At 35.8% G+C, this 13,121-nt stretch overlaps 2 protein-coding genes across 3 annotated transcripts; both read left to right on the top strand.

Moving 5' to 3' along the window:
• LOC123557752 (synapse differentiation-inducing gene protein 1-like) lies at positions 1-4,314 on the top strand. Of its 2 annotated transcripts, none has more exons than XM_045349419.2 (4): positions 1-87; positions 520-656; positions 2,420-2,551; positions 3,893-4,314. In XM_045349419.2, exons 1-4 carry the CDS (start codon positions 72-74, stop codon positions 4,049-4,051), a joined length of 444 nt encoding a protein of 147 aa, XP_045205354.2. In that variant the 5' UTR covers positions 1-71; the 3' UTR covers positions 4,052-4,314. The 2 variants fall into 2 exon arrangements, with proteins under 2 accessions (XP_045205354.2, XP_045205353.2); XM_045349418.2 differs by lacking the exon at positions 1-87 and adding an exon at positions 104-321.
• A 162-nt stretch (positions 4,315-4,476) lies between these two features.
• LOC123530859 (zinc finger MYM-type protein 3-like) lies at positions 4,477-8,411 on the top strand. The gene is made up of 3 exons (XM_053544718.1): positions 4,477-4,480; positions 4,989-5,138; positions 5,763-8,411. The coding sequence occupies exons 1-3, from the start codon at positions 4,477-4,479 to the stop codon at positions 7,091-7,093; spliced, it is 1,485 nt and encodes a 494-aa protein (XP_053400693.1). The 3' UTR covers positions 7,094-8,411.
• The last annotated feature ends 4,710 nt before the right edge of the window (positions 8,412-13,121 follow it).

The following is a 13,121-nucleotide window of genomic DNA, read 5'->3' as shown; positions in this document are numbered from 1 at the left end:
CATTACGGACTACTTCGATTGACATGAGTTGTTGAAGCTGGTTGACTATAGCTGTGTCGGCTTGTTGATTTATGCGGGTGGTACGAAGTAAGTGAAAAATTCTTGTTGCCGGTCTTGCAATACGCGAAAAAAAGCAACAACAGGATCCAGTACTTTGTATCGATCGATTTCATCGGTCCATTAATCATACACGGGAGGATTGCAAATTTTGTGAAACAACAACCGCTGTCGATGGTCAGACACATGAAGTAGGACTGTTTACTAGGTGTAAATTATATAATACCTATGTATCACGTATATACAAAATGGCGGAAAGAGCTGGTAAATATCAATCTTTGTCTTTCGATTTAATTTACTGTTTGACATTATGATGGTCTGATTCATATTAGGAATTATCTTACAAATTGAAAGTATCATGAAACATACCTTATTACACCTTCTGCATTTTTGTATCATTCATTAAAGGACTCAAGAAAGGTAGTTTAGATAATAACGTAAAATACGTGTTTTCTTCTCAAGGTTACGACCAACCTGGAGATGGATACACAGACAGGATCACTGGTTTCGAGCTCGGTACCACGTCTGCTAATCTGCCAGGACAACATCAATCAAATTTGACTCGAGAGATCTACACCATACAGTCCAGTATCAACTCGGTTTGTATATGTAGCTTTGTTTGTTTGTTTCGGATTTAACGCCATTTTTCATCAGTATTTCAGTTACTTAACGACGAGATTGGGTATATATAGCATTTCTTTGGAATAGAAGGCGATGTTCATATTAGATACTAGTGTTATATTTGCTTAAGAGATATCAGAAATATGTGACTTATATATACAGTATTTATGGAAAAAATCGGATTAAATTCAATGTATAAAAGACGGACTTCTAACGCATAGCCGATTGAAATAAGGAAGAAATACCACTATTCAAATTGTTGCTATTATATAATACTTACTAGGGACCTTCGAGTAGTTAAGGTCAATTATTTTACATCACTCGCCCCACCGTCGTGTGTTCGAAAACTTGCATGGGTGTAGAATTCTTTAATGTGAGGAAAGCCATCTAGCTTACTTACGAACAGTCGACTATGGTGCCCATTAGGGCCTAAAATAATACATAGCGGTATATCGGGTCTTCTCCGGTCCTGAAAAGCTGAAAAACGGTCATATGACCTACAACTGCACGGTGGTGACTTTATACACAAATCAATGTAAAAATAAATTCTACGTCCACAAACAAATACATATACACTGCAAAAAACTTATAACATATATAAAATGGCACAACGTACTACATAATCATTCTTAATTGCAGCTTAATTCATGTCCAGTGGGTGTCTAGAGGTAACACAATCTCGTGCGCGCAGCATAAATGCCCTATTTGAAGTCTGAAGACGACATCTTGGTATGTCGCGCGCTCAAGGTGTTATGACTTACCTCATTTTCATCGCACTGGACACATATACCTGTCTTGACTTAAGACTTGTCGAGGGCACGACTTTTGTCTTATTCGCATGCTGCGAAATATTTGCGTAAGAATTTGAATACATATAATAATAAAAAGCTTATATTAGGACATGTTTTTATTTTGTATTTCTTCTAAAAGCTTTCAGTTCATTGCTACCGTATCCAGGTGAGTAAAATCCTGATTGACTTACTTTCCTTGATCATGCACATATTTAATAAAACGTATACATTTAATAAAGCAAATAATATAAACTTAACAACAAGAATACCACTTCATGCAGTGAATATCATTTTCAGTTATTAATAAGTAAACTAAAATAATAAGATAACATGTTTGATTATAAATTTTTCATTTTCCACTTTTGTCTTTTCCAAAGTATTTTTAATCTAATAATGCGTTAAAAATCATCCATGCAGTTTTAACGTAGAAAGAAATGTGATTTACACCCGTTCCCTTTAGGCGGAAAAAGAAAACACTTCGCAAATTTCGCGGAGGTGAATTTCAATTCACATGAGGGAAATTTGCTTTTGCGCGGTCACCATTTACATCGTGCATATAGTGCTCATATGAACGTAACTGGAGAAAAATATATTTAAATATCAACTCTGTACTTCAGTCTTCTACTGAATTAACCCTTACACTGCTATATTTCTATAATGAACTTGTCCGTCTTTCAATTTGGACAGTACCATTACCTGTTAAAAGTGGTGCTTACCAAATAGATACTGACTGAATGGCGAACAGTGCAGATCATGATCAGACTGCATGGATGTGCAGGCTGATCATGATGTACACTGGTCGCAGAGGCAGAATTAATCGTGCCCAACATGGTAAGGGTTCATAGTATACTTTATACTTTGTAGACCGACTTCTACGTTTGGATAACCGTTCTGTTCAAAAGTTTGAAATGAAAAAAAACTTTAAGATAATTTTATATTTTTATTTTTAGGATACTAATCAACCTCAAGTTACAACAGTGATACTTCAGTCGACACACCCTGACTACATGGTGGTGTCTCTGTTTGCATGCATATTTTGCTTCTGGCCGACAGGTGTATGTGCCCTGTACTATGCAAATGAGGTAAGTTTAGGACCACCGATGTTCAATAAGCTGGCTCGATGAATCAAATTAATTTACACCCTGAGCGAGGTTTCCAACCCACACCGGTAAGGGCCACGTGATTTGAAGTCAGCGGCCACGGAGCCTTTTCACAAAGAGAAATAGAAGCCAGTCATAACATGTCATTGTTGTTCAATGTCATAATTTTCTGTGTTTAAGTCATTTTCAGTTATAAAGCGCTCAAAAAGATTAGCTTAAAGACGTGCCACAAAATAACTGTATTCTTTTGCATTTTGTATTTCCATGATGGTGATTACACATGATTTGCATTTAAAAAAAAATGAGAATTAGTTTCTGATAACAAATTGGCAGTAAGAAACATTAGGCCAAGACAATATGTCTAATATCTAAATATTTTACTAATGAATGTAGAAGTATGTATATTATTTGATGTATTAAGTTGAGTTAGACCATACGTTGCTTTACAAGGTAAGATAGTTATTTAGTTTTGCTTTTGAAACTATACTGAAAAGAGATTGACTTGCGGATGAAGTTATGAAAACACAATGATACAGGAATGGCCTAAATTGTCCGGCTGCCATTTTGCAGTATAGCTGTATTCTACCAGTATAATCAGAATAATTTTCACGAAGTTCATATGAGATGAAAAATAGGTCATTTGGTTGTGATGGGTCTTTAGATACGGAAACACCGTTCTAGTGTTTGATTTAGTTCCGCTAGAAGAAAATGAACGGACACATTTGTTGTTTTGTCATATAGCCATACTTGTGCTTAAACAAAACGTGCGAACAATATGATCCACTGTTTCATGCACAATTTAGAAAGTACTATAATGTATCAAACTGTATCTGACCGAAGAGTGATGAAAAAAAAAGCAGATTTAAGCTGTAATTCGTAGTTGGAAATTATGCCAGTATCAAACACAATAACTTTTAGACACATGTCATTGGTAAATTGTAGCAGCCACAAATATCAAAATGGCAAATGGTCAAATTCATTTTTGTAAAGGGAGGCGCTCCCACATTTATCCTTTTGGGTGTTGATGTTGCGATTATTTTTAGTATTAATTTCTAAGACGTTTTAGAATTATAACATTTTTAGTTCTTATATTTGCTATTTGAAAAAGTGTTGTTTGTGTAATATGTTTAAGAGCATCATGTTGTGATAGACATGCTGTTAAATATAAATAATTCAGCTGTATACATAAAATTTCATGTCGTAAAACGTTTTGATAATTTGATATTGCTTTACTGCCTCTAGTATTTCCGTACCTTATTTTCATTTGTACTCAAACACCTGTGACTCAATTTATAAATGAAAAAAAAATGTTTTGTTTCTCAGGCTAACAATCTCGCAGAAGGCGGTGATTACGAAGGAGCAAGAAGGATGTCAATCAAGGCCAGAAACCGAATGATTACCAGTGTCGTCATTGGAATTATTCTTATGTCTGTAATGGCATATCCTGCTGTTGTCGCATACAATAACTTGCACGAAACTTAAGGCTTATAACAAGCAGTCATTAGTCGTAGAATATCAAACGTTGATATGATGCATACCTTTTCAAGATGCATAAACTTGTTTTTAAGACGAATATACATTTTACAATGTTGTTTTTAGTTTAGTTTAAACATGTTTTATTTCAGTAATACATGAAACATTTACAAACATTAATTAAGGAATTGGACAGAAAGCTGTTTTTCATTGGCCTTAATAGATCTAGGTCACGTGATTTCATTTTTCTTTGATATAAATGACAAAATCCTCTTTGTTTAAGTCATGGTTTCATTCCAATGACGATATTCAAAGAAAAAAAGAAGACTAACCTTACAGTTTGACTTCTCTGTACTCATAAGTTTCCATCGATTTAAGAAATAATAAGTTTCCAAGCGTGGTTTATCGTAGAATAACCCGTGTTTTGAGTTCTTATGCGTAAGAATATAATTATCAAGAAGACCGTTGGCCTGAGTGGTATATTGTTTTGCATAAGAACAAAAAACAAGTATTAGTTATTGGTCAAATATCAAATTTTATGGAATTTATTGCAAGCGTAGCGTAGCGGAGCGCAGCAATAAGTTCTATAAAATTTGATATGACCGATAACTGATTTACAGTTTGCCTGTGCAAAAAGTCACGTATGCCATGTCGGCGTACGCTTTGAAGTGATAAACGTCCGCCCATAAGAATTCTGATTGACAGGTCTAGAGAGGAAAAAGTTGTCTTGAAACGCCAATCAAATACCAATAGCCAGGGTTCATTTTTACAGTGATAGTCAGGCAGGGTTCATTTTTACAGCGTTTAAATTCGTGAATGGTATTGCATGTATATGCACATCTCGAAAGTATTAAACTAAAATATGGCAGAAATGACAGTTTCAACAGAAGACAAAACTGAGCTGGATTATCAGTTAGATTTTCTGAACGATGACTACTTTTATAAGAATTTTTCTTCGAAGAAATTCCGTTTGGTCAAAATGATGTTACTGTTTCGCAGCTCCTTACTGTCGACACGCAACAACTCTACGACGCCAAGAATGATACTACTAATCAAGCAGAAAACAAAGAGAACACCCCAGCAGAAGTGAGCAACAGTATGTATTTTTTAATTTAATTTTTAACTTAGTGCTATTTGGTAACCGGTCCTAGAGCTAGAAATTCTAGCAATATTTTTGCTATAATTGTAATGTTTCATTATCTCCCGCCGATGAAAGGGAGGAAGTAGTTGAAGTGGCGTACGTTGTCCGTCCGTGCGCCCCGCCGTGCGTCCGTCCGCAACTGGCTGGTAGATTTTATGAAACTTAAAATTAATATGGACCATAGTGCTGCAATGATGCCCGTCATTTTTTTATTGGATTGGTTAATTTTCCTCAGAGTTATTGCCCTTGATTTAATGAAAGCACGTGTCCTTCCGTCTGTCTGCTGCCATTTCTCAGTAACTTGCATGTAGAATTTTATGAAACTTAAAATAGATATTGAGTAATATACTGCGATGATGCCCGTCATTATTTTTGGATTAGTCAATTTTACTTGAGAGTTACTGTCGTTGATTTAATGAAAAATCCACGTCCGCAGCCATTTCTCAGTAGCCAGTTTGCAGATTTTCATGAAACTTAAAATAGATAACAATCGGAATGACAATAATTTTACCACCAACCGTTTTACGTGTCATTTTTTGTGGCAGTTTAAATTAAATAAATATTCTTTCCTCTTTGCAGGTAGATTTCAGAAGCCGCTGTCTACAGTAGATATCAAGAACAAGCAGAGGAACGCTGTTCCTGCCAACACGACTCGAAGTAATATATGGGCGATAAATGTGTGGAAAGAATGGGCCGAGAATCGCAACCTGCAACCAGAAACTGCATCGGAACCGGGCTTTCCAATTCCTCTGGATATCGGAAACTTTCAGTCTTACAAGGAAATGGACTTTTGGCTTCAACGCTTTATTTGTGAAATTAAGCGGAAGAACGGTGAACCCTACCCACCAGCAACTTTGCAAAATATTGCAGCAGGAATTCAACGTTATTTACGTACAGAGAAATCGATGCATGTAAATTTGTTTAAAACGGACGATCCCACATTCGCGGAATTTCGAAAAACATTAGATTCTCATATGAGAGAGCTCACCAACCAAGGAATTGGACTAGAAATAAATAGTGCCGATGCCGTGACAGAGGACGACGAAAAGAAATTCTGGGAAACAGGAGTGTTTTCAATGTCCAGTGGAAAAGGATTGAGCAATGCAGTGTTTTTTTACAACGGCAAAGTATTTGGACTACGTGGAGGGGAAGAACAGACGGGACTTCTCGCTGAACAGTTTCTTCTTGGTTATGATAGTGTAAACAATCGCCGCTATGTTAAGTTCCTGCCAAGAATTAGAAAAAATGCTCAAGGTGGACTTAAACAGTCAAAAAAGGCTCGCGGCCTGTTGGAACCAATAGTACACTACGACCAAGAAAACAGTGTTGATTATAGTATTTATAGGTTGTATGAGACTTACTTAAACTTGATACCTAGAACTGGTTTGTTTTACAGAAAACCATTAAATGATTTAAAGTTTAGCGCAGGTTACATTGCGCAGAAAGACATGAAAATGATGATGAAAAGTTTCTTTTCTGAAGCAGGTATTGCTATCGGAAATAGGAATATCAGCAACCATTCCGGGAGAGTTACACTTTGTACAACTCTGTACAATCAACGATACGCAGAAAAAACGGTAATGAGTCGCTCCAAACATGTATCCTCTGCGGTCCAGCGGTACCAACGTGAACAGTTTCCTCTTAACTCTGATGTTTCTTGCGATCTGGAACCCATTTTGCCGCCAGATCTACAAAGGAGTGAATCTAAACCAGACTTGAAAAACTTGCAAAGTAAAGAGATAAAACATGACTTGCAAAAACCTGTTACTTCTAGTGTGTTGAAACCGGACAGCACCAAAACAGAATTACCAAATGAAAGCGAATCTGTATTAACTGTGAACGTACCAGCAGGTGTTCAGAAAGTCATGATAGTTACACACACTGGTAAAAAATTTGTGATGGAAATTTAAGTAGAAATTTCATTTGTTACGTGACTGTATTTTGTGAACTTTTGGCGGAACTGCTTATGGTATGTTGACATTAAATAGGGGCTACGTGTACACTTTTTTTACTTGATTGTTTCAAACGAATTCGATAGAGTGACAGACATTTATTCAAATTAGCCTACATTTGATATAGATCTATACTAGTTAGCCTTTCTTTTCAGTTTTCACTGGATATTTAGACATGCTGATTAAAGTTCATTTCTGTGTTTGTGTGTTTGCTTTGAACTATCTGTACTTGATCAACTCATTTCCATAACCTGCGTATTTGCATAAATCCCTCCCCTGTGTTGCGGCCGATGACGTCACGCTCCTCACAATATCGAGAGAAAATACGTGACATATTTTATGCCATAAAATAAGCAAAACGTATTTTATGTGATATATTTTTCAAATATTTTTAAAAACTTTGCTCTCTGATTGGATAACAAAGTAGGGCAAACTGTAATTCGGGTTATTCTACGATAAATCACACTTGGGAAATTATTATTTCGATTCTAACACGACATACACAGTGTTAGAAAGAATGGTAACTACCTTTTACGACATGAACTATACTTCGTGCTACGCATCTGGGTCATTCTATACGTAGAGGATGACGTCACTACTTTGCACGCGCACGGGTTATCGCAAAATAACCGTTGATTGATTTTCTCCAATGTGTACATAGGTTATTTACTGGTCGTGTTAGAATCAGAAAGTAAGTATCCCTTTTCTACTTCAACATTACTTCATTTTCACCAGCGAAATTTAATTGAGCGAGTCTTCTGTAATTTAGGGTCACATATATGATATTACAAAACAATAGAAAACCGTATTAAAACAGTTTATGGAAGCTAAGTTTCTACGAGGTTTAATGACAGCAAAATTAAAGAAGGGAGTCTTAACAAGCGGATGGACATCGGCTCACAAACCACCGCAGACTGCGGACATTTTAGAAAAGTATGGATCCGTGGGCGAATGGCTGAGGTTACTGATATCAACTTCCTTGCCCCTCAACGCCATAGCGCTGCTAGAATCATTACAGAAATACAGTATTTTTACCGAAAACCAGTTAAAAGTAAGACTCTACTTAAGGAATCCTAGCAATATGATTGCTGACATGATTGCACACCCACTGCAGGGTCACAAAAACAATAATAGACCAGACAAGGAGACCATAACTAACATGATAGGAAAAATAGTAGGATTTTAGCAGTGCTTCTTAAAAACTGACACTGACTTACGAATATTTATATGAGCCACACCATGAGAAGACCAACATAGTGGCTTTGAGACCAGCATGGATCCGGACCAGCCTGCGCACCCGCCGCTGTTCGCTAACGGTTTCTCTAGTTGCAATAGGCTTTGAAAGCGAACAGTATGGATCCTGATCAGACTGCACGGATGCCTAGGCTGGTCTGGATCCATGCTGGTCGCAAAGCCACTATGTTGGTTTTCTCATGGCGCGGCTCATATACATGTAAAATTTAGATCAATAGTTTGCGCATCTAGTTATCTGGTGCCATTTAGAAAACTAGTGTTATTCCATGCGACTCGTTTATCAGACATTTGATTAATTGGCATTTTTAATATCTTAGCTTATGTTAATTTGTTTAAATGTTGAAAACATAAAACAAATATATCTACAAGAACACTATAAAGTTTGACTTTCTTTTGCAAGCCCCATGTAATTAGGGGAGGTTATCGTTGCATGTAATATATGATTCACCCGGATCGGGAACTGACAAAGATAAATCAGGATAAAACGCTATTGTTCCTATAGCACGTCACATGTTTTATTTTCTTTCACCGAGATCAGCCAAACATAGATAACGTAATATTTTTACTAACAGATTCTCTTAGAATTTGGAATGGAAATATTTAAACTACAGCTGTTGCAAATTTATTCAATCCACCTAAGCTATTGCAGAGGCATTCAAATTGATTTACATTTTTATAGTTACTGTAATGCCCGCCTGTATTGAAGTAGTTTTGACAAAATCTGCATATTTAAAGTTACGGCGTACTTGATCCCAAAATTCTAGATTCTTTGACGCTATAGATTCTAAATTCTTATGAACTTTGAATTTACCTATCCAAATGTAGAAAACGTAGGAAAACAATACTTATAATTTATTGCTGACAGAGTCTCTACCGATCTTGTTTGGGTTGACAGAGATTGGACTGTTTGGCAGGGGCGGCAGACTATCGGTGGCAGGTTAGCAATCCTGCTATAAGTGCACCTTTCGTACACTTGCATAACAAGTATCATTGGCACCAGCTTGGCCAATGAACGAAAGTACTGATCTCCTGTGTAGGCAGGTGTAGAAACAACAGCGGAACGCAGATACCTTGCAACCCATTGTTTCGCAATCATGATGTCGGAAGTTGCATGAAAAAAGGAAGAATGTTTGTCAGCATTAAAAGATTGCATTGCTAGTTTTGAGGGTTTTGATAGCACGCGTCTCTGCTCGTTAACATTTTCTCATCCTCGCTATCACTGTCACAGACTGTCGCAGTTTCAGTAAGAAAATGAAATAGTTATAGGTATTCGGCTCTCGTTAGCAAAAGGCTGAGTTACCGCTAAACCAGTTCATACTCCCAGCTGTACCTACAACCATCGATAGATTTCTGTAAAATTGTTTCCAGTCTGAATAAAATCTGTAAAAAGATCGTTTGGAAGCATATCATGCAACCAGGAACAATAATAGCAGACTTGGTTTGATTGAGGCTGTTCATGAGATGTAATGAACATACAATTTAAAGAAATTTGATTAAAAAAAAAAAAAAAAAAAAAAAGACGTGTTGCAACTGACAATACACATCCATATTTTGTCAGTCAACATCACTTTCAGTAAAAAGTTACATTTTTGTACTTAGGTGCAAAAGATTTAAAGCGTATTTGTCCTGAAGATGATGGTGAAGCAGAGACACCAGGTGAAATGCTTCATAATTCTGGAAAAGTCGGCATGTCGGAAATCAGTTTTTGTAACTGTAAGCCGTTTCAGAAAGCGGCCTGGTGTAACGCAGTCATAATATTGAAATCACCTACATACAAAAAAAAAAAATACCCAAAATGCAAACAAACAAAAGTAGTCAACGCTAAACGTAAAATTTAAAAGTCAACATCACAAAAGAAAAACTAAAAATCAACGGTCAAATACATAAATTACACGACAACAATTCAACAGCAAACGCTACAAACGACACGACCAAAGTACATCGGCCAACGAGCCAAACGGCATTACAAAAGCTTAACGATCAACGCTTTTATGGGCACCAACACTGCTCAAAGATCAACGCCGCTAATAGCATGAAAATAGCTCAACGGTCAACATCACTACCGGCACGACATAAAATGAAGGTAAAACTGAAACCTGTCAAATTAAAAGTAGACTTAAAATGTCCTAAACTACTGTTTAATATATAGGAATTAAATTACAAGTCTTATACAGTCCTTTAACCAATATTAGAAACGTAGAGTAAATTATCTGCTTGTTGAATTGTCCTGAAAGGTTTTGAAGTTAATACACGTACTATCTGTACTAAAATATAATACTTACTGTCACTGTTCACAACCTTTCATGAAGATTTTCTTGTAAACTGAAATCTGGCGATCTGTAAGGACTAAGAACATGACAATAAAAAAAACACTTCCAACAGCAGCTAGATTCCCGTAAGAAGACATGTTTAATAAATTGCAAATGTCTCCGCGGAGAAGAAGCAAAACCTATATACAATGTGTGACAGAATAACCTTATTTGTTGTAATGAATAGTCCTTGACAAAGTAAACGCATTCCGAGTTTCAAAGAAATACATTGGTATGAGAAAATGACCTAAACGCAGATTATAAGGATCTTACATGCCTGCCTGTGTAAGACGGGGTTTTCCCTACCCGAGGGACAGTGTGGAATGGAAAACCGAGCGTTAGCGAGGTTTTTTATCCATGCTGTCCCGAGGGTAGGAAAAACAGCTGTCTTACACAGGCAGGCATGTTAGATCATTTTTCTTGCCTATCATGTTCAAAATGGTTCGTGGAGACAAATAGGTTTGGGTATTTCCTGACATTATTTATAAAGTTTATGACGTCACAATGGTACCAGGTACTATGTGACGTCACCTTAGTGCACGCTATTTTAGACAAGGTTTTTCCCTAGGGAAAGACAGGAATATCTATCCTCGGCGCGTGCTCGGATAAATGTATACTTTCCCCGCTAGGTAGGCAAGAATTTACAAACCCCTTCGACGAGAACGACAACGAGGGCGATTAACGTTTGACAACAGCACGTTATTTGAGTGGAGCTAAACACTGATTCGTTCATGCAATGAGCCCTTTATATAACCGTGTTTAGCTGATTTGGAACGCCATCTGCCATGTCTTTTCCAGAGACGGTCTTTGGGTCCTGAATTTGCACTAAACGTAGCTCCATATAAACGAAATGGACTTTTCATGATTCTGAGTATCTGGGTATCTCGATAAGTAATTCCCCGACTCTTGTATATGATAAAGGTTTATTTTCATCTCTGGAAACAAAACGTTTACTTTTGCTATATAACTGAGCTGCTCTGAATATATAGTAAGTATATTCCGGTCTCAGCTAAATATCAACCCATTAAAGTCACCAGACTGCGACATTATCTCTCCGTGCTAAAGCTACACATACTGTTCGTTCCAACCTGCGATGATATTGAATGAACATACCAAACGTCAGTTTAGTTGAACGTAACAGTATTTTCAAAGGTAAATCCATTCCAACTCAGAATGAAAAGTTTCCTTACCTTATTATCAATGATATTGTTATCAAGCATTAGTCAGTAGACAGTATTTATATATATGATTCAATAATGCAAGCCTCTCCCAGGAACGATAAAGGATATGTGTTTATCTGCTATGACGGTCCCTTTTCATTGCGAAATAAACAGTTTTACAGTCTCGTTACAGGATATAAACTGTTGGACATACATTTAGATTTTATTGCTTGGTATCGGATATATTCTTTTTTTTATTCTTGTTTTAAATAAAAATGACAGACGGATCAGGTTTGTTTACTATGTATACACTCATTTAAATTAAAGACTGTTATCAAACATGTAAAGTGATTTGATATTTCAATAATGGGTATTCAATAAAATATAAATATAAATAGTATTTAACCAGATATAGAAATATGGTATAAAGATTTATAGAAATTTCAAACAGTGTCAGTTTTTGTTAAATATAGCGAAACAATGAAATATGAAAACGTATTGATTTCTTAAATTATTTCGGTGCATGCAACATATTTTTCACTAAATATATTTAAACGAAATAACTGAGTTAAATAATATCATGCTGCTAAAGACTGTAATTAAATTTGTGTACCTTTAACTTAGCATAATGAAACATCTACGCTTTAAAAAATATTCATGTGTGATTTATTCGAATGCCGATAAACATATTAAATTTTCATGTATTCCTTATTTAACATTTCAGTTGGGAAAATGAGTCTTGCGAAAGAAAATATTTAATTTACCTAATTTTTAGAAACCGATCAAAGATCAAATTTATCGTTATAGACAAGAATATATTTTGTTCCTCAGAAACGTTTTTTAAATATCTATAACATGTTGGGTTAAGGTTTTGACGTGTACACTCACTTAAGATAAAATTTTGGTTGTATTGATAATAATTTCATAGATCAAGCAAACGTATAGACACAGCCCGTATTGTACCGGCTGACATTATCAGATAACCTAAAAATTTAAGAAACAATAAGAGTCGCCTGTATAAATATTGAATAGTGTTGGCGCAATTCTTTATAAAAGATAGTAGATAAAATGGATATTATTACAAAAACAAGCTTTAATGTAAAGACAAATGAAAACGAAACGGGTTCTCTAATTTCATTACGTTACACATTTTAGTCAAATAGAAAAACATTCCCATATGTATGACATATTTTTCCAAATATATATTTTTGTGTCGATTCGCCGTAAAACCCAACTCATTCATTCATTCCAAATATAAAAATA

Source organism: Mercenaria mercenaria, chromosome 5, assembly GCF_021730395.1.
Source record: "Mercenaria mercenaria strain notata chromosome 5, MADL_Memer_1, whole genome shotgun sequence".
NCBI lineage: Eukaryota > Metazoa > Mollusca > Bivalvia > Venerida > Veneridae > Mercenaria > Mercenaria mercenaria.
Note: the sequence above shows the minus strand (reverse complement) of the source record. Positions and strands in the feature narration are given on the sequence as shown.

Coding starts and splice junctions, on each gene's coding strand:
- LOC123557752 (XM_045349419.2), top strand. Junction 657..2,419: donor TACAGTCCAGTATCAACTCG/GTTTGTATATGT, acceptor TTTTATTTTTAG/GATACTAATCAACCTCAAGT. Junction 2,552..3,892: donor CCCTGTACTATGCAAATGAG/GTAAGTTTAGGA, acceptor TTTGTTTCTCAG/GCTAACAATCTCGCAGAAGG.
- LOC123530859 (XM_053544718.1), top strand. Junction 5,139..5,762: donor CCCAGCAGAAGTGAGCAACA/GTATGTATTTTT, acceptor TCCTCTTTGCAG/GTAGATTTCAGAAGCCGCTG.